Genomic DNA, 27,547 nt, shown 5'->3' on the forward strand with positions numbered 1-27,547 from the left:
ATTACCCAAGTTTTAGTATGCTGTTCCCATTTTCATTCATCTCAAAGTATTTTCTAATTTCCTTTTGAAACACTGGGTATTTAGCCATATGTTGTTTAATCTCCATGTATTTGAGAATTTCCCAACTTCCTTTCTGTTACTGATACCTAGTTTCATTCCACTTTGGTTAGCAAATATACTTCATATGCGTTCAATCCTTTTAAATTTATTGAGGTTTGTAACCTAATATACGGTTAAATATAGAAAAGATTCCATGTACACTTAAGGAAAATTCAAATTCTGCTGTTCCTGAGTGGAGTATTCTACTGATATCAGTTCAATCTGGTTGCTTTGTAGTGTTGCTCACATTTTCTATTTCTTTGCTGATATTATGCTTTGTTTTTCTATCCATCTTGAAAATAAGCTATTAAAGGCTCCCACTATTATAACTGAATTATCTATTTTTCCCTTCAATTCTGTCAGTTTTTCTTAGTATGTTTTTGGGGCTCTGTTAAGTATGTTTGTAATTGTTATGTCTTCCTGAACTGATACTTTTATCATTACAAAATGTCCTTGGTTGTCTCTAGGAGCAATTTTTGTCTTAAAGTGTTTTTTATCTGACATTAGCCATTCTACCTCTTTTTTCTTTGTTTTTTTGAGACAGAGTCTTGCTCTGTAACCCAGGCTGGAGTGCAATGGCGCGATCTTGGCTCACTGCAACCTCCACCTCCCAGGTTCAAGCGATTCTCCTGCCTCAGCCTCCCGAGTAGCTGGGACTACAGGCTCGTGCCATCATAGGCCTGGCTAAATTTTTTTGTATTTTTAGTAGAGACAGGGTTTCACCATGCTGGCCAGGCTGGTCTCGAACTCTTGACCTCAGGTGATCCACCCGCCTTGGCCTCCCAAAGTGCTGGGATTACAAGTGTGACCCGCCATGCCCGGCCTAGCTTTCCTAAATACTATTTGCATGGTTTATCTTTTCAATTCTTTTACTTTCAGCCTATTTATGTCTTTAAATCTAAAGTGTGTCTCTCGTACTCTCACACATAATAGCACATAGTTGTATTGTGTTTTTTTACCCTTTCTACCAACTCTGCCATTTAGAAGTTGTAGTTGCTCTGAGAATACAATTAACATCTTAAACTAATCAAATTAATATCAACTTAACTTCAATACACAAAAACTTTGCTCTAATATCTTTGTTCCCTCCTCCCTCCTCTGTATAACTATTGTCATATAAATTACATATCTACATGTTATAAGCCCATTGACACAATCCTATAATTATCTCTTTATGTAGTCATCTTTGAAAATCAGATAGCAGGTAAAAGGAGTTACAAACAAAAATAATTTGTTATTTTTATACTTATCTTTACTGGTGCTCTTAATTTCTTTTTATGGATTGAAGTTACTGTATCACATTCTTTCATTTCAGCATAAAGGATTCCCTTTAGTACTTCTTTTAGGGCAAATCTGCTGGCAGTAAATTCCCTATTTTTATTTATCTTCAAATGACTTAATTTCTCCGTTGTTTCTGAAGGACAATTTTACTGCCACAGAATTATTGGTTGACAGTCTTTTCCTTTCAACACACTGACTTCTGGCCTCTATCATTTCCGACTTAAAAATCAACTGTTAATTTTATGGAAGATCCCTTGTATGTGATGAGCTACTTTTCTCTCTCTGCTTTCAATATTCTGTGTTTATCTTCCAACAGTTTGTTTATGATGTGTCCAAGTATGGCTCTCTTAATTTTATCCTATTTAGAGTTCATTGAATTCTTGGGTATGCAGATTAATGTTTTCCAACAAACATAAAAAGTTCTCAGTTGTTATTTCTTCAAATATTCTTTCTGTCCCCTTTTCTCTCTCCTCTCCTTCTGAAACTTTTATTATGCATGTGTGAGAATATTCCATAGTACACCACAGGTCTCTGAGGCTCTGTTCATTTTTCTTTATTCTTTTCTCTTTGTGCCTCTGACTGGAAAATATCAACTATCTTCAAATTCTCTACTTTTTGCTCTTATCAGTGGAAATCTGCTACCGAGGCTCTCCAGTAATTTTTTCAGTTATTATATTTCTCAGTTCCAGAATTTCTATTTTATAATTTCTACTTCTTTATTGATATTGTCTATTTGGTTAGACACTGTTCTCATACTTTCCTTTAGTTATTTAGACATGGTTTCTTTTAATTCTTTGCATATATTTCTAAGAGCTGATTTAAAGTCTATGTCTAGTAAGTTATTTTCCTGTGTAGAAGCTATCCTTACCTGTTTCTTTGCCTAACTTGTAATCTTTTGTTCAAAACTGTGCATTCAAAATTAATATAATGTGTCAATTTTGGGAATAAGATTCCAAAGCTGTTGCTATTTGTTTGTTTAATGACTTTCATAGACTAATTCTATAGAGTCTGTATTCTTTGTCATATGTGGCCACTGAAGTCTCTGTTCAGTTAGGTAACTGGTCACCTAATAACTTGGCACATATTTCCTTCAATGCCTTGACAATTAAGTGTTCTAGCCTCTTACTGAGGGTTTTGTTTATGTTGTGGCATACCTTCAACACTCCATCAAGCATTTTACAACTCTACTTTTCTTCAGTTCTTGCTTGTACAGAGTCTCAAAGCCAGCCAGACATGAGCATTTGTTCCTTCCTGGGTATGTGCACAACTCTACACATACATGTGGTCTTATAAGAACCCATGAATATATCAAAACTTTTCAAAGATGGGCCCTGAAAATTTGGAACTTCTCAGTCATCTGGCACAGAGGTCAAATAGTGACAATTCTCTGGATATGGGGCTTTTGGGGAGTTCCAATGCCATTATGACCTCTCCACTGGCTACTAAGGGGCTAGTTTTCATGGCTATCATAGTTGTGAGGCTGTTTGTTTTCCAGACTACCATGGAGCTGGTAAAGGGGGATGAGATTACGGTAAGTTAAAGACCACATGGCTCACTGTTCTTATTGAGAGTCAGGTGATTTTCCTGAATCCACTTTGGATTGTTGCAAGGCTTCAGATGATTTCCAAAGTTCTCAGAAAATTGACTTTGACAGTCTTTGCCACTATTCTCATTGCTTTATGGAGGAACAGATTTTTGGAGGCCCTTACTCTGCCATTCCAAAATAGAAACCCCATACGCTCTTCTTAAACCTAATTTTCAAAAACACAATTATCAATAACTTTCACTGATAACTGCTGCTGAACTTTTAGTTTGCTCCTAGTTTTTTATTATAAGACAATCTGAACAGTCTTTAAATCTCTGAGTTTATTCTTAGTTACTTCCTTAGGATATGTACATCATAAAGGCTTGTGATACATACATTGCCAAAAAACCTCCAAGGAAGAGGTTATCAATTGCATTCCACCAGAGGGCACTGTATGAAAGTGCACCAGTGGCATTATGAGGTTTTCATGCTAGTAGGGTTTTTGTCTCATTTGAGAGAGGCCTAGACATTCCTTTCTAAGTTTTCCCCTTCATTGTAGTTTGTAATATTAACTTAAATGGTTTCTTCTTTCCTTTTCTTGTCCCTCTCTTCCTGTTCCAAAAATTCAATTTCTTAAGATTCAGACATCAGGCCTTTGTTGCCCTTCATATTCTCTTTACTTCACAGTCACTCAAAAACTTTGACTTTCTTTTTTTAAAATTTTATTTTTTTGAGACAGAGTTTCACTCTGCTGCCAGGTTGGAGAGCAGTGGCATGATCTCGGCTCACTGCAACTTCCGCCTCCTGAGTTCCAGCAATTATCCTGCCTTAGCCTCCCGAGTAGCTGGGACTACAGGCATGTGCCACCATGCCCAGCTGATTTTTTTTTTTTTTTTTTTTGTATTTTTAGTAGAGATGTGGTTTCAAAATGTTGGCAAGGATGGTCTCGATATCTTGACCTCGTGAACCGCCCACCTCGGCCTCCCAAAGTGCTGGGATTACAGGCATGAGCCACCGTGCCCGGCCCCAAAACTGAGACTTTCAATACTCCCAGGGACTCTAAAATGTGTAACCCTAACACTGACAGTTTTCTTTTGTACCGTTCATATTAAGTTTTCACTGAGACAGAACTTCACTTATTTTACTATCACCCCAATTTCAACAAATAACCAAATGCATCCATCTCCCCTAAAACTGAGAAGCTGAATGAGCCAGAAATAAGGTGGTACAAGAAGGAAACACAGAAAATATAATTTAGAATACTATAAAGGAAGATGTTGAAAAATCTGTGTAAAAGTTTAGAAAAACAGCAATTTTTCAAGAACTAGTCCCAAAAGGACAAACTGAAAATTTAACTCAAGGAAAAAGAAAATGGCAGGCCGAGATCTAGGTAGTGTAAATCACCAATCATAATTCAGTAAGAAAATCAGGACTGGGAACTGAATGGTCGACCAACATCATGCATGGCGGAAACTCCTCTTAGTCAGAATGTACTAGTAACATTTCCTAAGAAAACACATTTGTTTTGCTCTTCTTTCCCTGCCACCAGCTGTTCCCCACTTGGCTCTAGCAGTAAGAATTGCTTCCTTCTCCACTCACTAGTCAATAAAGGCATGTGATAAGGGCAACACATTGCATTCTCTTACCCTCTTTCCCAAGCCAAGGCCCATGTCAGCCCACAAACAAGAGAGCAGGTGTTAAAGCAAAGCAAAAGAGTAGCTGCGTTCAGAGATCGATCCAATCTCCTAATCATACAGACTTCCCAAATTCTACAAAGTCAGCTAAATTACCAAAATTTGGGGGCTATTATCTGAAATGTGATACCGAAATACCACTGTCTGAAGCATGACACTGGGATGCAGAAGGTTTGACCTTAATAAAAATCACTTGAGAACTAACAAGCAGGATTTTTGCAATTTATCATCCTAATAAAGGGGACAATGAATCCAACTGATAATGATAACAAGGAACTATTCGGAAAACAATTACCAGAAGAGATACTTAAAATGCTAAGAATGAGCCCCATTTGGTGGCTCAAACCCATAATCCCAGCACTTTGGGAGGCTGAGGTGGGTGGATCACTTAAGGTCAGGAGTTCAAGACCAACCTGGCCAATAATGACCACTCTCTGCTAAAAATACAAAAAGTAGCCAGGCGTGGTGACATGCGCCTATAGTCCCAGCTACTCCAGAGGCTGAGACAGAAGAATCATTTGAACCCAGGAGGCGGAGGTTGCAGTGAGTCAGGACTGCACCACTGTACTCCAGCCTAGGTGACAGAGGGAGACTGTTTCTGAAAAAAAAAAAAAGAAGAAGAAGAAAAAAGCTAAGAATGATGAGGAAAAAATCAACAGAATGGCAGTAGCAGGGAAGAAGGGAGCAGAGATTTAAAAGAAAGGGATAGAAGGAACATCCTGGTATGATGGTCAAATTCCATATCTTGGGAGGGATTCAGGATGCAGAGGTATTTTTTGTCAGAACTCATGGAACAGTTCACTTAAGATCTGTGTACTTTATAGCATTCAAATTTTATATCAAGAAGAAAAAAGAGCTATAAATATTAAAATCCTGTTAATGATGTGCACACTGAAGTTTTTAGAGGGCACATACTAATGTCTGCATCTTATTTTGAAATCATTAAAAAATGGGGCCAGGCAGTAGCTCACACTTGTATCTCAACACTTTGAGAGACTTGAGAGGGGAGGATCTCTTTAAGTCAGGAGTTCAAGATCAGCCTGGCCAATGTGGTGAGAAGCCATTACTCAAATAAAAACAATTTTTTTAAATTAGGTAGGTGTAGTGGCATGTACCTGTGGTCCTAGTTACCTGGGAGGCTGAGGCGAGAGGACGGCTTGAAGCCCAGGAGTTCAAGGTTACAGTGAGCTATGATCAGGCCACTGCATTCTAGCCTGGGCAAGAGTGAGACCCTGTCTCTAAAAAATAAAACAAAAATAAAAATTTTAAAGAATAGATTAATAGGAGGTAGATAAATAGTTGTAAAACATAGTAAATATAGTAAAATAATTAAGTAGAGAATCTAGGTGGCAAGTGCATGGATGTTCACTGTGAAACACTTTCAACTTTGCTCATAATTTTGAAAATTTTACAGTAAAATGTTGACCAAAAAAATTGCTACATGGACCTAGGATTCTTTTACTTCTTTTAAAATTATGTTCTGACCAAATACAACACCATGAGAGAATGAGGAAAAACACAATAATTAAGCATAGTGTAAAAATACAGAGCCAATCAGCACAAAATCTTATCAGGCTGATAAGTAAAAAACAAACTTTTAAATTATTTTAGTTAAAGAAGATATTTTGCTGTTTTATGATTTTGTGGTCAATGAACTTATAACAAGAAAAGAACCAGTGATTCCGCACATCTTTTTACACAGGTGAGATTCAAGTCTGATTTCTAGTAGCTTTCTTTCCAGACCAAACTAGGCCAACAACAAGAATATGGTAGAACCAATAGAGAGAGAAAGAGAGAAATAGTAAGGAGGACAAACTGCAAATCAGATAGGGACATACTTAAAAAGTTGTAGAAGTCTAAAATACTTCTCATAATCACAGTTATCAAAATCACATCATGCATATTTAAAGTCTTAGGGATTTGATATCATAAATTATCTCTTTGTCCACAGCAGTGGGGCAATGGGATGCTATTTGTTTTCCTTATACAGTTAGCCATTCCATCATTTTTTTACTTTTCTCATGAGAAAAGTACTTTTTTCCCACTACCAAGCCACCACCTCTTGCCTGATTATGTAACAGTCTCCTAACTGCATCTTCCCTGCTCCTTTTCAGTCTATTCTCAACATAACAGCCAGAGTAATTCTGTGACAACTAACTTAGATCATATCTCTCCTCTACTTAGAACTCTTCAAAGCCTCCCCACCTCAGTCAGAGTCAAAGTGAAAGTCCTTTACAACAGCCTACAACAACCTATCTAATTGGCCCCTCTTACTCCTCCATCTTGCTCACTCCGCTCCAGTCACAAAGACCTTTCTACTGTTCCTCAACCATGCCAAACACATTTCTTCCTCAGGGCCTTTGAAATGCCTCTTTCCTCTGCCTGGAATGTTCTTCCACAAGATATCCACAAGGTTTTCGCTCACTTTTTTTCAAGTCCTTCCTCAAATGTCATTTTCTCTATGAAGCATTCTCTGGTTAATTCATTTAAAATTCTACGCTACCCCACCTGTACTGAATTTCCTCTCTTTCCTGCTATATGTTTTACCACAATTTTTTTTAACCATCTAACACATTAGATGTTTTACTTATACTTTCATTGTCTCTCACTTTCCACTAGAAGGTAAGCTCCACAGAAGAGAGATTTTTGTCTATTTATCATTGCTGTATGCCTGGTACCCAAAACAGTGGTTTTTATAGAGTAAGCACTCAATAAACATTTATTGACTTGAATTAATGAACTGATCCATTCCTGAGCATATGGTACCTGGTAGTGGTGGTCTTCCCCTCCATCTTTTGACTGTTCCAGATTTTCACTGTGCCATCATTTGAACATGTTGCAAAAAGTGAGTGTTCATCAGAGACTCTAATTCGATTCACAGCAGATTTATGCTCATGAAGATGGGCAACTAATAGCCCTTTAGGACGCCATCCTAAGGAAAAGCAAACAGGTATCATAAACTATAGTTTACAAATACAATCTCCCTATCACCCCCAGTTACAATAACCAACAACCAGCTTGAAAACAATCATAAGAACTAAAATATTTAAAAGTTCCAATAGTTAGCCAATAAAGAGTGGTCTACTGGACCATGACAGATATTATTTAATGAGACATCAGTTTAGCAATTAAGTGTTGCTTTAATAACTTCAGAAAGGCAGCACCTGGGGCCCTTCTCCAGTATCTGAGAAGACAAAGCAGTTACCTGAAAATGAAGGCACAGGGGTACCTGCTACCTCTGAAATCTCTGACTACTAACTCAGCAGCATGGGGTAATGATTACCCTAGTCTAGAGAAACTGGGCACTAGAAGGCCCAGTTCCACCATACATAAAAGTGAGACCTTGAGCACTTATTTAAACTCTCTGATCTTTAATTTCCTAAATGTAAAATGAGGGGCATATTACTTAACACAAAGGAGACTATCTGGACAAATAAGATATATACAAGAGTCTAATATTATCCCTAGCTTACAGCAAATACCTAAATTTTGCTTGATTCTCTTTTTACCTGAAATCATTTATTCTATGGTATAAACACATTAGTATAAATGGTATTATAAATTACAGCCTCAGAACGTTCATGGACTTTCCAGTATTTTGACATCTATTATAAATTACAGCCTCAGAACGTTCATGGACTTTCCAGTATTTTGACATCTATAACCTATGTTTTCTTATGTATACTCTTTTTGAGTATGATTAATTTCCTCTATAATGAATTATACATTTCCTGGGGTCACAGAAACTATGTCTTATCCATTCATGATTCATTCACAGCACTTAACACAGGTACTGTCCTCAATGTTTGATAGCTTCTTCTGTATTAAGTATAACAGTTCATTATATTTAATACCAGATGATTTTAAAATAAAACAGAAAGCTATGTTAAACAGCATACTGTACTGGGAATCAGCACTGTGCCAACCAGAGCGGTGATAGTGTCATTTTAGAAATGATTTCTTTTCAAGAAACAAAAATGAAACTAAAACCACTGCCAAACTGAGTTTAAGAAAGAAAAAAAAAAAAAAAAAAACGTTTCCCCGTAGATCTCTGGCTCATATGTGTGAGAACAGGAGCTAAATGTGATTTTTAAGAATATGCTGTATTTGAAAGTGATCAAAAACACTTTGTCATGAAGTCTAATAATCTACCAGGCTAGGCTGAACATTTCCCTCTAGAGAAATCAATTTCACACAACTACTGAACTGCAGAAAGAAAAAAAATCAAGAGTCCGACAGTCACTGCACATTTCTTGAGCTACAAAATTTGACATCTTTTCTGTGATTTAGTAAATAAAATGCGTTACTCTACTAAGTATAATATGCCACTTACAAAGACAGATTCTATCATAAAATACAGTAGACACTTTGTGGTCAATTTTTTACTGTTTTTTTTGTTTTGTTTTGATTTGTTTTTTGAGATGGAGTCTCGTTCTGTGGCCAGGCTGGAGTGCAGTGGCACCATCTCAGCTCACTGCAACCTCCAATTCCACAGTTCAAGCAATTCTCCTGCCTCAGCCTCCCAAGTAGCTAGAACTAAAGGCACTGCACCACCATACCCTGCTAATTTTTGTATTTTTAGTAGAGACAGGGTTTCACCATGTGGGCCAGGATGGTCTCATCTCTTGACCTCGTGATCTGCCTGCCTCAGCCTTCCAAAGTGCTGGGATTACAAGAATGAACCACTATGCTCAGCTAACTTTGTACTGTTTTTAAAGTAGGGCTAGTATATAATATTGATTCATATCACAAAAACAGTTTAAACATTTAAAAAATTCCAAAATATTTATTTTCAAAAGAAAATTTATGCTAATAACGATGCCACTTGCCACTTAACAGTATCTTCCAAATCTTTAAATCACTGACCTTTAGCAGCATTTTCCCAAGTCTGTATCAGTAGCCCATGGGATTTCACATGATTTGTAAATAGCTATATACAAGCACACTATGCATCTTCTGAATTTCAACTTTTATCATTAAAATGTAGAGACAGTAACTCAAAAATATTTTTACATCCACAAATCTGGTATCAAAGTCTAGCTCTGCTACATTACACTAGGCAAGTCTGTTGAGATAGCTGAGTCAAATTTTCATTTGAAGTATCTCTAAATTGCTTTTAAGCCTTAACAGAATATAGGAGTGTTTCCTCAAATTTGTAATGTTGATCATCGTTAAGGGGTAGGGCTAGAAGTGATGCTGTTTTCTTTTTATTTATTTACTTTATTGTTGTTGTTGTTGTTATTATTATTAAAACGGAGTCTTGCTCTGTCACTTCGGCTGGAATGCAGTGACATGATCTTGGGTCACTGCAACCTTCACCTCCCGGGTTCAAGCAATTCTCCTGCCTCAGTCTCCCAAATAGCTGGCATCAAAGGCATATGTCACCACGCCTGGCTAATTTTTGTTTTTTTAGTAGAGATGGGGATTCACCATGTTAGCCAGGCTGGTCTTGAACTCCTGACCTCAGGTGATCCGCCCACCTCAGCCTCCCAAAGTGCTGGGACTACAGGCGTGAGCCACCACCCCTGGCCTGTTTTCTTTTTAAAAATACTCATCATTTTCTAAATTTTCTAACTTTTTCTTAAATAATATTAATGAAAGTATATTAAACCCTCCAGAAATTAAAAGCAGAAATTTGGTGTCAAAGAAGCCAGACATTCAAATGAGAAAGTGGCAAGACATTATGCAGGTAAAACCTCATACTATAAATAGAAAAAATAAAGTACAGATAGGCTAAATTATTAAGTGATTGACCTAAATGTGACTTTGCCAGTTGCCTCCACAGCTAAAAAGATCCAAACTCCACAAATAATAACAAGATTTCTTACTCACTGCGTTTTCCTCCGGGTTTCTCAAATAACATTTTTTGTTCTTACGCCTTTTGTCTGGCAGTTAAGTATTCATTTCCTCCATTAGATTCTAGCTGTAAGCACCTAGCCTAGACTACAACTACCTTGATCAATGGAACTTTTACCTGGTGGTGGTGGTTTACTCTCCCATTCAGCATTTTCCATCATCTGCTTAGCTATTCTCTCAGCATTGCACTGCTCCCGCTTCTGTTGAATGAGTTGCTGAAGTTCAGTTTTACAAGTTGTGATCCGAATCTGATAGGTGGATGGTAAGATTGTACTACTTAAAACTGGTATTACTGGTTTCTTATTTTGGACAGTTGTTACTTCTGGAACCTACAAAACAAATAGAATTCTAAGTATTTATGTCATAAGAAAAGTGTATTTGAAGATAAAAGTGTACTTGTGTTTTTATCTATGCATTATAACAGCTTTTTGTCCTCATCAATGTACCAATTTTATAATCCATTTAAATACATTTACATTTTATCAATAAAAAAACCTAGTTAACATGAAGTTTAATGACAAATGCTACATTTCCAAACCTCTACATCTATATATATATAAACCGACTGCACAAAAATAATATTAAACAAAAATTCTCATTAATTTAAGTGAAAAGAAGAAATGAAATTTCAATTTAATTAATCTGGTTCAATTAATATTTTTTATTTAAGGTATGGCTGGCTAGGAAAGAGCTGCCTTCAATTACAAACTTATTTCAAATACAGATGCTCCTGGATTTACAATGGCATTATATCCCAATAAGCCCATCATAAGTTGAAAATATCATTAAGTCGAAATTACATTTAATACACCCAACTACTGAACATCACACCTTAGCCTTGCCTAGCTGAAACATGCTCCGAACCCTTACATTAGCCAACAGTTGGGCAAATTATCTAACACAAGGCCTATTTTATAATAAAGTGTGAATATCTCATATAACTTACTGAAATTTGTACTGAATACAAAATATGGGATGGCTATATGGGTACCAGAAGTACAGTTTCTACTGAATGCATATCTCTATTACACCATATAAAGTCAAAAAATCCTATAAAGTCTAACCATCATTCAGTCAGGAATGGTCTGTACATGAAAAGCATCATGACATTTATCACACATAGGAAATGTGGGACTTCTTCCCAGAAGTATTTTTTGCTATTTTATAAATATGGCTATGTTATACTGGAGGAGGAATAAAAAAGATCTAAAATGTTCACTGCAGCCTAATTATAATCACAGTTCATAATAATGTCTTCAACCCACAATTTCAGATCACTTTATTAGCAAGTACTCTAAAATGAGACCTTTCTAGTACTTTCAATAACTAGATTTCCTTCTCACTATAAAATTAAAGATAAACCTGTCTTAGAAAGAAATATGTCCTCTCTAAAAGACAAGTCACCATATTGATTTTTCCACCATAGTACACAGCCTTTAAACATCCAAATTAGCAAAACGGGGTTCAAAGACATTAGGAGGACTATTGATGGGTGACAGTACCTGTGGAGAAGTTGACAAAGGGACACAAATGCCAGCAGAAGACTCAGAACGAGGAGGCTTCCCAGTCTGAATCACCTCCTGGTCACTCCCTTTAGGTAGGGCCTGTGGCATGTTTGGTGGTTCCAGTGACCCAAACATGCTTTTCCATTCTTCATTTACATTTGAGTCTTGTTTTACATGTTTTCTAGCTATGAAAATATTCAGAATAGTTAGTCTGAGGGTAGCCTTTCAAACATTATGTGCTTTTACTGCCTTTGGAGGGAACAGGAGAGGGGGTGGGAACAGTAATACATTTCATATCCTATTTGTTCCTTAAGATTTCTAATTTATTCATATTCATGTATCAACTCATTAACTCTCACTTCATCTCTAGGGCAGATGGAACAGATGTGTTTCCAAAGGTGTTAATAATAAGACCTAATTACTTCCTAGTTTCCCAAGGCCGGCTCAATTTCAAGTAACCACTACATCTAAAGTAGCGAATAGTAAGAAAATGGCATCTGTTTTAATTTGCATTTATAAAATTATTTACCTTTCACATATGTGCATTCTATTCTATCAGTTACCTGTTACTATACTTCATTTTGCCTCTGGCTTGCTTTCTCTTATTAGTTTGTATACTTTATGTATTATGGATATAAACCATTAAAACAAGTTACAAATACTTTTTCTCAAATTTGGCAATTAGAAGTTTATTTTAAATATAATTCATTAGCTGCCTTCAAAATCTAATGCTAGAAGAGGAAGTTTTAAAGGCATTTAACTGGCCGTGTATAAATATGCAAAAACGGTACATACAAGATCTTAAAAAACTTCATACAATCAATGTCAATGTCACAAGAGCTCACAGTTTCAAACCTGAAGACTGCAAATGATTAAGCCTTATCTGGTGTCTACTCTTTTGTATTTCATTGTTAACAGCAAACCTGTTTTTTTTTTTTTAATTCATTGGGCATTACCTACTAATAAGAAACTAGAAAACTTGATACCATTTTACATAGACTATTGTTCTTGGGTTGCTGGTTAAAGGGTTAAAAAATAGAATTGTAGCCTTGCACAGTGGTTCATGCCTGTAATCCCAGCACTCTGGGAGGCCGAAGTGGGTGGATCACCTGAGATCAGGAGTTCAAGACCAGCCTGACCGACATGAAGAAACCCCATCTCTACTAAAAAAAAACAAAATCAGCCAGGCGTGGTGGCACATGCCTGTAATCCTAGCTACTTGGGAGGCTGAGGCAGGAGAATCGCTTGAACTCAGGAGGCAGAGGTTGTGGTGAGCCGAGATGGCGCCATTGCACTCCAGCCTGGGCAACAAGAGCAAAACTCCATCTCAAAAATAAAAAAAAAAAAAAAAGAATTTCATCTTCAATCCTACACTTCACGGAGACAACGTGATTTTACTGTAAAAGTAGAGCTTTAGAATCAGACCTTGGTTTGTCGCATACAGAGCTGTGATTCTGCAAGTTACTTAATCTCATAACTGTTAGTTCACTTCCCCACTTTTCCTCCCCAAAATCTGCCTGCTAAGTAATGGAGTCACTGTATTTGAAAGTTCTTTATCTGTGAAGTGGGGCTTCTTTTTATGTTATTAATTAGCTAAAAACCAGTCTTATGAAATAACATGTAACAACAAGCCACACACACACACAAACAAGCATACTAACCCCGTTTGTCATCTGGTTCTTGTTTGGTTTTAATGAGATCAACTTGTCTCCCAGTTATGCCTAAAGCTGCCAAGTCAATTACACCTTTCTGACTACTATCATGAAGATGGCTCTGATCCACTATATTGGCCTTTGCTTTATTAGATTTCATCATGAAGTCCTTCAGTGCCAGAAGCTTGTCTTCCTCTTCCTCTGTCATTCCCTAAAACCAAATAAAACCATATGTTTTAGTGTATTCTCACAAGTAATAAAAACAGGCTGCAGAACGACTAACAACTAGTAGGACAAATCACCCGATTTAAAACTGAAAGAGTCAGAAGGGTGAAACAATCAAGTGCAAGTGAAAAATAAAGTAACAATACAGAATGACATGTCACTACTAAGATTGCCCAGAACACTCCATTAGGGCACTTTGTAATTTGTACCATGATTTATATTTTAACTTTCTTCCTAAAGGACGGTATTCAAATATACCTCATCTTTGGAATTTCCAAAGAACTTAAAACAATGTGTGATACCTAGTAATCTTTGAAACACAACTGTGGAATAAATATATATTATCTAAACAAAAACTCTGAATGTACAATATTAAGCAAAATAAAGTGTACCTACTTCAACCTTGCTCCTAGTTGTATTGAGAAATTTATACTGAATGAGTATGTGAAGGCATTCTATGATATATAAAATATACTATTCAACTCAGGAACTGATTGGAATGCTGCCTGAACTGCAAATCTAAGCAACAAACCCAGTAGCATTCTAGGATAATGTCTGGAGTCAGACTGCCTAGGTTCGAATTCCAGCCCTAATTACTACTTACTATATCTGTGTATCTCTATTTATCTATAAAGATAATTACTACCAGGCATCTTATCAGATTATAGTGAAATTTAAATGTTAATCCACCTAAAATACTTATCACACTTGAAACTGACAATAAGTAATCAATCTAAATAATTAATTCATTGGCAACTTAAATATTCTGATAAAAGTGCCAGTTCTACATCTCTTTCTTTCCAACCATTTACAGAATCCTCTAGTACGTTCTTATCATGCCAAAAGAATAAAAAACATTCATTTAATAAAATGTCAGTTCCCCTGAGGCCTCAATCTAGAATCCCACTAGAGTTGAGAGTCATATTCACAATTCTCAGGCAGACTATGATAAAACCAACCCTAGGACAGCACAAAGCTAAAAAACATGAAATAAAATTGCATTAAAGTACAACAATAATAGACATATTCTTGACTAAATCCCAGTGTTCACTTGTAATACTTAGTTTATTTTCATGTCTGCTCCTACAGCTGAAGTAAGGGCTCTCTTTTTGTTAGTCTATGTTTTAGTCCATAAAAGAGAGGGCCACAGTAAGGGCCATAAATAGGAATGAAGTACAATATATGCTACAACATTAAAGGGACCTTAAAAACATTAAGATCAGTGAAAGAAGCCAGACATAGAAGGCCACATACTGCATGATTCCATTAATATGCAATGTCCAGATTAAGCAAATCTACAGAAACAGAAAGTAGATTAGTGATTGCCAGGTGCTAAGGGAAAGAGAATGACTACTAATGGATACAGTTTCTTTTGAGGGTGATAAAAATGTGGAATTTAACACTGGTGACAGCTGCATAACTTTGTGAATATACTGAAAGCCACTGAGTTGTACACTTTAAAAGAGTGAATTTTATGGTAATGAACTGTATCACAATAAAAAAAATGTTAGCACTGCACCATCAAAAAAACCAAACGAATTGACAAGGACATTACAAGAAAGGAAAACTACAGGACAAGGTTGTTCATAAACTCAAATGTAAAAACACCACTAAAGTAGTAACAAACCAAATCCAGTATATATAAAAACATTTTTATATATTTATATTTTATTTATTTTTTAAAACTACATTTATATATAGATACAATATGACAAAGTTGTGTTTATTTCAAATATCCAGGGAATAAAGTAAGTTAAAAAAAATCAACATATTTCAACACATAACAGAATAGAAAAACCATATAATACTCTCAAAAGATAAAAAACATTTGATAAAATTTAACATTCTTCCAATAATAATCTTAGCAAGCCAGAAAGAGAAGAGGATTTCCTTATTCTGTTCAAAAGATTGTACAAAAAAACTAATAGCAAAAATCAAATTGAATGGTATAATGTTGAGCGTTTTCCCTGATATGAGAAACAAGGATGCCCACTCACATTAAATCTCTTTAATACTATGTAAATATCCTAGTCATTTAAATAAGGCAAAGGAAAACAAAGGTATTCAGATTGGAAAAAAATAAATAAATTGGTCACTCTTCAAGCATCATACAATTGTGAATGTACAAATTCAAACGAAAATGTACAAGCAAATTATTATAATTAATTAAGTTTTATGAGGTTGCTGGATACAAGGAAATATAAAAATTTTTCCATATACCAACTACAAACAAAATAATGTTTTAATATGCCAATTGTAATAGCATTTAAAAGAATCAAAACCGACAAGCTGACTTCTGTAGGTTCAATGTAATCTCAATCAATATATCAACAATTTTTTATTATATAAAGCTGACTTGAAAAAAATCACATGGAAAATGTGTAAGAAAATGTTAAGAACTAAGGATAGCCAAGAAAATCTTGGAAAAAATAAAAAAACAAGCTGGGAGATGTTTTTTTCCTACCATAAATCAAGCCTAAGTTATGGTAACCAAGAAAGTGCAGTGCTAGCCTAAGTCCATAAACATACCCACAAACTTCAGCTTCTGACCATGACGAAATAACAGGGACCAAACTAGTACTACCCTTCCACTTTAAACTGTACAACACACACACACACACACACACACACTTTTCAGGCATGAGAAAACAGGCAGACAGGGCTACAATGCCTAAAATATTTAAAAATGAGTCCTATGATTCTCCCAGCAGTACTGTCTAGAGAGAGTTGCCACACCATGGCAGAAGGAACATACAGTAATACAGAGCTGAGTTCAAGAACATCAGAGTTCAAGAAAGCTAGAAAGGGTAACTCTGTGGGGCAGAGCAATGAAGAAGAGGGATCTGCACAGAATGAGAGCTTCAGAGGGCTACGGAAGGGTCTCCTGAAGTCTTTGGCTAAATATTAAATTATGTATGCATAAGGAAACTACCTGAGGCCACAGAAAGACCACAAGCCTGGAAACAATGAAAGGTCTCTTAACATATACAAAGCATCATGTTCTGAGAAGTCCTTAATAGGGGAGCTAAACTGGCCAACTAAGGGTTGCTCTGGACCTATCCTAAGCCTATCCTAACAAAGCTTAAAAGCGAACCTTGGGCTGGGCGCGGTGGCTCACGCCTGTAATCCCAGCACTTTGGGAGGCCGAGGCGGGTGGATCACGAGGTCAAGAGATCGAGACCATCCTGGTCAACATGGTGAAACCCCGTCTCTACTAAAAATACAAAAAATTAGCTGGGCATGGTGGCGCGTGCCTGTAATCCCAGCTACTCGGGAGGCTGAGGCAGGAGAATTGCCTGAACCCAGGAGGCGGAGGTTGCGGTGAGCCGAGATCGCGCCATTGCACTCCAGCCTGGGTAACAAGAGCGAAACTCCGTCTCAAAAAAAAAAAAAGAAAAGCGAACCTTAAACTGTACAGCAGAACAAGTCCAACATTGCAAAGCAATTCAACGCCCAACATAAAATTCACCATCAACAGAGAAAGAAACTGCATGCCTGGAGGTGAGGGATTAGATAAAAACTTATATTGCATTATATATCTTCTTATAACTTTTCAGTTTTAAACTGGTATTTATACTACTGTCAAAAAACATAAAAATAAAAATTACTAAAAATGTATCTCATGTTTTAAAGGAGTGAAATCATTGTGTATTATTTATTAGCACCTGATTAAATGGATAAAAATAAAACAGGGAGACCTTGTAGATAGGATCTAATGAAAATAGCCCTTCTATGAGTCATCTCCTGATGGTAAGTTCTACTGAAAATCTGGAGTACAGATTCCAACTTCCATATGGGTAATGTTGTAGACTTAACATACACTTTTGGAACATTACCAAATAATATATTTTCCCACAGAAACAATGCTAGGTAGTCTAGAAAGGCCTATTATCCATGATGTGTCTCAAGTACAGTCCTGGACAGAAGAGCACTGAAGAACTTTAAGCCAAAAATAATTCAGTAGGAGTGTTCATATTGCCTGCTTGCAGAAGCTAAAAATATGCCTCTTTACTCTGTAACCCTGACATTAGAAACAAGGACTCAATTCCTATCTCCAAAGCCTCCCCTGGATCCACGTCTCTGCTAGTAATCCTAAGAAACTCAGGTAGCACAGGGACAAAAAAGAAGTGAAGGTAGAGAAAAGGCTTTTAAGGAGGCTGGAGGAGATAAACTGCACATGGGCTTCTTCCTAAGTCTAATATAAAACCCAAGCAAGCTTCTGAGTCTTAGCTCTCTGTGCTTTTTTTTTTTTTTGAGACAGCGTCTCACTCTGCCACCCAGGCTGGAGTGCAATGGGGTGATCTCGGCTCACTGTAACCTCCACCTCCCAGGTTCAAGCAATTCTCCTGCCTCTGTCTCCTGAGTAGCTGGGATGACAGGTGCGTGCCACCACACCCAGCTAATTTTTGTATTTTCAGTATAGATGAGGTTTCACCATGTTGGTTAGGCTGCTCTTATACCCCTGACCTTGTGATCCACCTGCCTTGGCCTCCCAAAATGCTGAGATTACACGTGTGAGCCACCGCGCCCAGCCTCCGTTGTTTGTTTATTTTACTTTAGAGGCAACACAGCACAGTCTAAGAGTGTAGGCTTTGGAATCAGACAGGTTTAGATTCAAATGTCAACTTTGAAACTTACTGCACTACGTGAACACGAGCAAGTTAACTACCTTCCTTGTGTCTCCATTTCCTTATCTATAAAATAGAAATAATATCTGTTGTTCAAGCCTGTTTTAAGGATAGTCAAAAATATGGAAATATGGTGACAACAGTAGTAAAGTCATTGTTGGCTTTCAAAAAACCGGAGGCTGGTGGTGTTCTGCTATTATTTCTTGTAAGAACCCCAGAGCTTCTGGCCTGCTCTCCTTCTACTAGCTGTGCTTATCCCTTGAACAGAGGATCATACCCTAACCTTCAGTAGTCTCCTAAAGCCATTATCACCAGAAATAACATAAAATAGGGGACTGTTCCTCTTTTTCCACTCAGACAAATGAGGGGATCACCAGCAAACCAACAAATATACCAAGCACTGACATTTCAGAGGAATACAGGTCAGTGAGTTTTAGTGATTTTTATCATGGCACCCAGTAATGGGGGCTGGCATTGAGGGAGTGGCAGTAGTAGAAACAGTTAGAACAGTAGGAAGCAGGAAGTAGAAAAGCTATGGAAACGGTTCCTTCCCACTCCCTCCTTTTACCCATGGCAGTGTCAAAACCTACACCCTAGCAAGGTAAAAAGAAGAGATGAGGAGCTACAGTGGCTCCATGTGGAAACTAATGACTTATAAGGAAGAGAAAATTTCAGGATGAAGGTTTTTTAATTAATATACAGGACAGATAGAGGAGAGAGAAATACTGAGTCACAATGGCCAAGCCTGAAGAAACATTTAGATTGGGATGGTTTTTATTTCACATTGAAATCTCTTTGATAAGGATTACTTACTCAAGAGAAACAACAGAAAAATGTGATTTAGATTCTAATTTTCCACGAATTGCTTTCTAAAATATAAAACTTATCTAATGGACAAGCCAAGGTTAAAAGAAAACCCAAAGAAAAAGCTCTTCAGAAATTCAAATCACATCAAATTAAGTCTTTAAAATGTAGGAAACAGAACCACTGCCCTAGAAGAGACATTCAGAGACATCCCCAGCCTCCAGTCAAATCTAGATCTAAAAGAACCAAAATGGTTATTGATCAGCCTCTCACAGGAACCTATTGCATTCTCAATCACCCAAACCAATGTTTGGGATTCAAACAGCACTAGATAATCAGTGACGAGTACAATACATGAAAGGTTTTACATTGCAAAACCAATAAAATTCTCTCTCTGCAACTGAATGTATTTTCTAGTCCTCTTGTTAAACAAGAGATGACTGACAAGCATTCTCTTTACAAACATATTCTATGGAATTAAAAAGGCATTAAGGTTGTCCTTTAGTAGCATTATGGCTCATGAAGCATATATTCAGCAACTGTATTCTTTATTTTTAACAATTTTTGTTCCTATTTTGACTTCCCTTAGTTCCACATATCCCTCATAAAACAAGATGTAAATTTAGATTTAATACTTCTTTTTTTCTCAGCTTCCCAAAATGGTGGGATTACAGGCAGGAGCCAACATGTCTGGCCTAGACTTCATTTTTTAATTTGTTTTTTCTTTAAAAAACAAAACGGGATACACGTACACAACGTGCAGGTTTGTTACACAGGCATATGTGTGCCATGGTGGTTTGCTGCACATATTGACGCCTCCTCTAAGTTCTCTTCCCTCAACCCCCACCCCCCAACAGGCCCCGGTGTTGTTCCCCTCTGTGTCCATGTGCTTTCAATGTTTAACTCCCACTTATGAGTGAGAACATGCAGTGTTTGGTTTTCTGTTCCTGTGTTATTTTGCTGAGGATGATGGCTTCCAGTTTCATCCATGTCCCAGGAAAGGACATGATCTCAATCCTCTTTATGACTGCATAGTATTCCATGGTGTATATACCACATTTTCTTTACCCACTCTATCACTGATGGGCATTTGGTTTGGTTCCATGTTTTGCTTTATGTTTGTTGCAATAAACATATGTGTGCATGTGTCTTTATAGTAGAATGATTTATATCCCTTTGGGTATACACCCAGTAATGGGACTACTGGGTCAAATGCTATTTCTGGTTTTAGATTCTTGAGGAATCACCATACTCTCTTCTACAATAGTTGAACTAATTTACATTCCCACCAACAGTGTAAAAGTGTTCCTATTTCTCCACAGCCTACCCAGCATCTACTGTTTCCTTACTTTTTTTTTGGCAGGGGCCGGGGGGAGAGTCTCCCAGGCTGGAGTACAGTAATGCAATCTCAGCTCACTGGAACTTCCACCTCCCAGGTTCAAGCGATGCTCCTGCCTCAGCCTCCCAAGTAGCTGGGATTACAGGCGTATGCCATCACATCTGGCTAATTTTTTTTACTTTTAGTAGAGACAGGGTTTCACCATGTTGGCCAGTTTGGTCTCGAACTCCTGACTTCCGGTGATCTACCCACCTTGGCCTCCCAAAGCGCTAGGATTATAGGCCTGAGCCACCGCGCCTGGCCCGTTCCCTGACTTTTCAGTGACTGCCATTCTGACTGGTGTGAGATGGTATCTCATTGTGGTTTTGATTTGCATTTCTCTGGTCATCGGTGATGTCTGGCTTTTTTTCATATTGATACGGTTTGTTTTTTTCTTGTAAATATATTTAAGTTCCTCAAAAATTCTGGATATTAAATCTTTGTCAGATGGGTAGATTGCAAAAATTTTCTCCCACACTATAGGGTGCCTGTTCACTCTGATGATGGTTTCTTTTCCTGTGCAGAAGCTCTTTAGTTTAATTAGATCTCATTTGTCAATTCTGGCTTTTGGTGCAATTCCTTTTGGCCTTTTTGTCATGAACAGACTTCATGTTTCTACAGAGGCCTTACCAATGCAAAGTGTAATAAGATTACTTCCTAGTTCTAAAAAGATTTTGTTAACTGATTCAAATTCATAGGCTTTTAAGATATACCAGTAAACTGCTGGCCTATTAAACCTAAGATGTATTATAAATACAAGTTATTTCAGTTGTTTACAAGTATTAATTACAAATTTGAATTGAAATGAACCAGGATTTTTCTATATTGCATCTGTGTTTTGCAATGTTTCTTCCAGCTAAATTTCATTACATTTTTTGGTAAAACAGAACTGAATCAAGAATACTAATTAAATCTAAGGTTATTTCTACTCTCTTTCCCTCATTTATTTAGCCAGTAATCACAAAAGAAACTTAACAGGTCTCCCATGATTCCTTATTTAGCTCAACTTGATACCTTATCATCATTTTAGTATTATCTTTGCTTAGGAATCAAAGCAAATGCATAAAATGTTTGCCATATTTACTTACTCGTTTTTATAATATAATCTAATCAATCAAAAACATTTTTAAAAGCTAAATGGATGCTTCAATATTTTCATGAAATTTGCTTTGAAATGTAAGACTTCAGAAGAGTGATACAACCTGTGAGAGCAGTTTCTTCAGAAGCTGTGCTATGGCAGGATCCTCTGGTGGAGGGCAGTCAGGAAGAGACCCATTTCGTTTCTTCTGACGCATGTGAAGATGTCTGAACAAGCTAGTAATATCTTTAGACCTCAAAGCATAATCAAATATAGAACGGCTTACTGGTTCCTTTAAAACACTGAGAAGAACAAGTTTTCTTTCAATCTATATTAGAAAAATAAAAAGGATCAGCTAAAAATATAACACAGCTATTTTCAAATTCAAAAAACTTGTGAAAAGTTAACATAGATATTTACTTTCTAAGAAAATAAGAGATATCAACATCTATAATTGCGTAGAAGGAAAAAGAATACTAGTAAACTTTAATCAGCTAAAGTATCTCTTACTTTTTGTTAGCACTAGACCACACATTTGTGTCTATTATATTGGAAGACTAATCATCCAAGCCAGGAAATTTTAGAAAACAAAAGAGAGCCTTTTCTAGATCCCAGTGTCAGACAACGTCCTAGATCCAAAAAGTATGTGCAGTTTACAGGTCTGACAACCAGTAGGTACTGATCCAGAAAAGATGCTCAATAACCACAGGTCTTCCTTCAGTCATCACATTTTCCTGGTAGATTCAACCACTTCTGAAAACCATTGCTAACTCCGGAGTTTATAAAATCTTTCCTTTATCCCAAAGAATACATTCCTTGTCAATGCAAATGTAACAAAATGGATGAGCACTACTAACAGGTAACAGTAACCAAGAAGATTATCTTTTTTTTTTCTGTGACTCTAGCAAAAGAACCAAGAGGACTGCCTTTAGATATATTTAACTCCTTGGTGAAGTCAGCCAGTGGAAACCAGCATAAAAAGATATTTTTTGCCTAATCCAAACTGTAGAAAAATAAGATTCATGAAGCAAATGAATAATTAGCCTCTCAGCTTCTGATTCTGGCCTTTCAAAATATAAAACAATGCCATAAGCAAAAGTTCAATGAACAAACTTTTAAATAGAGTAACCACTCAAAAGGAGTAGGTATCTCTAGAACTAATTTCCAAGGAAGCATAACTTTTCTAAAAGGGCATTTTTTTTCTGATGGCATTACCCAACTTTCATGTATGTATAAGCTGCTCTTGAGGTAAAAATACAAACATCCTACAAACTCTATGAAATAAAGAATAACCTCCAGAAACAAATCAATCTATGAAGAAAATAAGGACTGAAGGTATAACCAAAGCCTCTTTAGTTTTCAGAGTTTATTCAAGGCCATTTTCTCCAAACAAAAGGAAGGTACACTGAGACACAAAAGTGGGACAAAGCCAGAGAGGTGTGTGAATTCCATATGGGACATGGAGTTTTGGTAAAGATAGGAGATTTCAGGATGTTTTAACAGCTAGAATTATCCTTCACCATCTCATTCCATTTTATCTTGATAGTTGGCTGTCTAGCAAAATGAAGGGTATAAACACTGAAAAGCTAGATAAATAGTATTTGCCTTGTACAAACCAAAGACCCAAAATTTATCACCAAGTACTGCTAGAGGTGGGGCAGAGGTTGTATGGTTGTTAAAATAAAAAAGAAATGACATTGAAACAATCAGTTAGTGGTCAAAAACTTAAAAATTTGAAAAAGACTTTTTCTAATTTATTATAACTGGATGAAATCAGTTATACTTTTTAAAATAAAAAGCAGCGATCCATCAATATACATTTTTGCTTGACTATATTTCACTTTTAATAGCAGATGTTTTACAATATTACACAAAATAAAGTATGAACTACTATGTGATACATTAGGTATAACATGATGTAAAACATAATATTCTCCTGAACTTTTCTCACCTTCAAAGGTGCTTAGCCCATTAACATTAATTAGCTTGAAAGGAGTATGAAAACATTATAGCTCAATGTAAATATTTTTAAATGTTAAGAAAAATAGGACTCTCTACACATTTTTTAAAGAGGCACAGTTTGGAGGGAAGACTGACTCCAAGTTGGAACATGTGTACCTGTATTATTGGTTGGGTAACGTATGGGTCAAGATAAGGCATCAGTTTACAGTAGACATCAGCTGTACTTATTCGATGAGCTACCACTGTGATAAATCCCACAGCACCATAGCGTATCCATAAATTGGGATGACACAGGAACGGGGCTAAAGAGGAAAAGAAAAGGTATGGATCAAATAAGTTATTTCATACTATCAGGATAAACAAATTTTCATCTTATAACATAACTAACAAAAGGATTTTGCCACAATGTTACTATCAGGAGCCTTCACATACTCAATTACCCTGAGAAATAAATTCAACCAAGTGGACACACTATTATTATAATATTCTCTTAAAATAAATATCACAGCAGTACCACAAAAGAATGAAGACAGTTACCTCATAGCTGAGGACTTAAAATTTATATTTTTTTAGTCAGAACTAAAATTGTGTAGGCACCTACTCATTTGTAACACTGGATTAAAAACTGTTGGAGACATAACAAGTCCCAACAACATATAGCTAACTATTTATTATTCCCCCACTTGTTACCCCCAAGAAGCTCAAAGACATATCACCTCTACCACCCAAGGAGGAGAGAAACTGGGGAGAAGTTGCTTCTCTAAGATACAGCATAAAGATTAAGGGAACAATCTGGGCTATTTGATATTCTATTTAATACAAGGGTTTGATTAAATCTAATACATAACTCACAATTCTTTTCATAAGACATTAATGAATGGAAACCAAAAAGGCAGAAAACATGATACCAATTCTTAAAAGGTTTAAAATATAAGATTAAACCAGAAAATTAAATGTCTTTTCATACCTTTTAACAATTTTATGTATTAAACATAAAATCAATGATTTCAACTAATCGACATCAGACTAACCTGATTTAGAAAAAAATCCAAACTTTTAAAAGGCAAGAAAAATTATGTTAGCTCTGAGAATGCAAACACATCAGCATTCAAAGGATATTTATTTTATAAGAAATACACATTAACAGAGAAATAGGAATATAATCACAGGCTAACACTTATATTAAAAGAGGAAGGAGAAAAGATGCATTCAAATATCTCTCTCCCAAGGACTCGCATTTCTAATTCTTCTAATTATAAATGAAGAAGATTTTGTTTATTTCATAAATATCCTGCAACCTCTGATCCATCCAACAAGGGACACTGGGTATTTTCTCTGTGGTAAGAGGGAAAAAGAGGACTGGAAAAAAGTTGGTAAACCTCCAGAAAGTAGCTAAACCCATAATGGTTTGACAGGAGTTGAGAAATGTATTATACTGAATTATTTATCCCAATTCTTAACTTCCCTGTATTATACAACTATATTCGTACACTTTGTATACACTTGTGGTATACAAAGGATACTTCTCTGTCCCCTTGCTTTTTGTTTTTATCACTTGCTTTGGCCAATTAATATTAGGCAAGGTAACACAAACAGGAATTTGAAGGATTTGCCTTCTCGTGCTTCTGTCAACACCATGAGAACATCATGTGGGTAACCACTACCCCTACAACAAGGGTCCCAGAATGAGACAGATGAATCAGAGTCACCAGAGACAACCTGAAGATGCAGAGCCTGAAGCAGGGCCACCCACACAACCCACAGGTACATGATGAGAAACTTACTGAAGGATTTACTGAGATTCTGTGGTTGACTGTTCTACAGCATTATTATATCAGTAAGAAGCTGACTGAAGCAAAGCACCTCAAATACTCAAAACAAGAAGAAGTCTGAATCGAAAGAACTGCCTATGAAATAGCATACTCATTCTTTTCTTTATCCAACACATTCAACTTATCAGAAGACAAGTGTGGGGGAAAATATTCACAACAGCTAAGTGGGAAGAGTATAGTTTTTAAAAGGACTACCAAAGAAATCATAATCACCATCAAAACCACCACCACCGTTCTCTTTAAGAGTCACTACGCTAGAAAGTGAAAACAATATGATAGAATAGGACATTTTAGTGTTCATCCTCTTGTGGAAAAAATCTGTTTTAACAACTATCAGTGCATGAAAACACCATTACAAAGGAGTCCAAGTGAGAGATTACAGCACCTGGGGATAGCACAAAAATGAGAAAGGCGCCAGTGAAGAGGGCAGGAAGGGCAATTTCACATTACCCATGTCAACATTCCCCAAAGCCCAGACAGTCAATACAAAGCAATACCTTCCAAGTTGGGGAAGGGACAAATGAGCACCCAGCTTTGCTGTGGACTATAACACCTGGCCCAAATCAATGAAGCCTAGTGAAAACCCAAACCATGCCCTTCCCTGCAGTCCCAGGTTCCAGGCCAACCACCATGGACCCATTCCCACAGGGGATGGCCTCCTCCAGGCCAGCCCTAGTGCCTAGATGACCCCAGAGGACCCAGGCTTGAGGGGATCTAGGGTCCAGACCCACCCTAGTAGGCCCTGGCACCTAGCTGGTCACTGCAGGCCCAGTCTCCAGGATTGTCCCTGCTGACTCAGGCTCCAGGCCAAGCCTCCATTGGAAAAAGGGCCCAGAACCATGCTGATGGACTCAGGCTCTAGGCCTGCCCTGATAAATCCCGGCACCAAGCCAGTACCTACAGACTTAGGACCTGGCCCATCCCCAGAGACCATAAGCCTAGGCCCAACCCAGCACCAAGCAGGCTCCCACAGATTCAGGTTCAAGGTTGCCCCAGGTCAGCCACCATGTACCCAAGATTCATGCCAGCACCCACAGACACAGGCTCCAGGTCTACATGATAGACATAGGCTCTAATCTCAACCCCATGGACAACTCAACAGGCCCACACCAGAGAACCCAGCACCAAGATAACTGCAGTGGACCCATGATCAAGGCCTACCACAATGAATCAAGCTCCAGACCTAACTCTGTGGATCCAAACATCAGGCCAGCCTCTGTGGAAGCAGGTGCCAGGCCCATCAACCTACTGACCCCAAAACCAGGCCAGCCTGCCCAAGGACTCCAGCAGCAATGTCACCAACAAAGACTTATCCAGAATCTCTGGACAGATGGACTGGTAAAGACTGGAAGAGGTGTCTAAGGTGTCTACTTCTTAAATACATGGATACCAATGCAAGGTCACAAGACCATGAATAATCAGGGAAACATAAGCCCACCAAAAAAAACATAATAAAGAACCAGTAACAGACCCTAAAGAAATGGAGAGGTACAAACTGCCTAGCAAAGAATTTGAAATAATTATCTCAAGGACGGACACAGTCAATGGCTCATGCCTGTAGACGGAGAAGGGAGGATTACTTGAAGCCACTTTGAGACCAGTATGGGTAACAAAGCAAGACTCCATCTCTACCCAAAAAAAAAAAAAAAAAAAAAAAAAAAATTAGCCAGGTATGGTAATAAATGTCTGCAGACCCAGCTACTTGGGAGGCTAGGATGAGAGGACTGCTTGAGCCCAGAAAGTTTGAGGCTGCAGTGAACAATGATCACACCACTGCATTCCAGCCTGGGTGAGAGAGAGACTCTGTCTTAAAAAAAAAAAAAAAATTTCATCTTCAACAAGTTCAGTGAGGTACAACAGAACAGATAGACAACTAAGCAAAATTTAGGAAAACAATACATAAAGAAAATTAAAAGTTCACAATGACAAACCATAAAAAGGAACCAAACAGAAATTCTGGATCAGAAGAACACAAATGCACTGAAAAATTCCATAGAGAGCTTCCACAGCAAACTTTATTGGGCAAAA

The 27,547-nt window shown here is 37.1% G+C and overlaps 1 protein-coding gene across 2 annotated transcripts in view; it reads right to left on the minus strand.

Moving 5' to 3' along the window:
- Nucleotides 1-27,547, minus strand: part of PIK3R4 (phosphoinositide-3-kinase regulatory subunit 4) — a 74,868-nt gene that overhangs the window by 19,539 nt on the left and 27,782 nt on the right. For both annotated transcript variants that reach the window (XM_021674344.2, XM_064378682.1), the window contains exons 9-14: nt 23,844-23,989; nt 21,850-22,053; nt 13,622-13,823; nt 11,958-12,145; nt 10,574-10,784; nt 7,366-7,531 (exon numbers count right to left, since the gene is read on the minus strand). In XM_021674344.2, the coding sequence (XP_021530019.2) occupies nt 7,366-7,531; nt 10,574-10,784; nt 11,958-12,145; nt 13,622-13,823; nt 21,850-22,053; nt 23,844-23,989 (1,117 nt within the window). The remainder of the gene's footprint in view (nt 1-7,365; nt 7,532-10,573; nt 10,785-11,957; nt 12,146-13,621; nt 13,824-21,849; nt 22,054-23,843; nt 23,990-27,547) is intronic.

Source organism: Aotus nancymaae, unplaced genomic scaffold (genome assembly GCF_030222135.1).
Source record: "Aotus nancymaae isolate 86718 unplaced genomic scaffold, 86718_ANA_hifiasm-v0.15.2.pri h1tg000019l, whole genome shotgun sequence".
NCBI lineage: Eukaryota > Metazoa > Chordata > Mammalia > Primates > Aotidae > Aotus > Aotus nancymaae.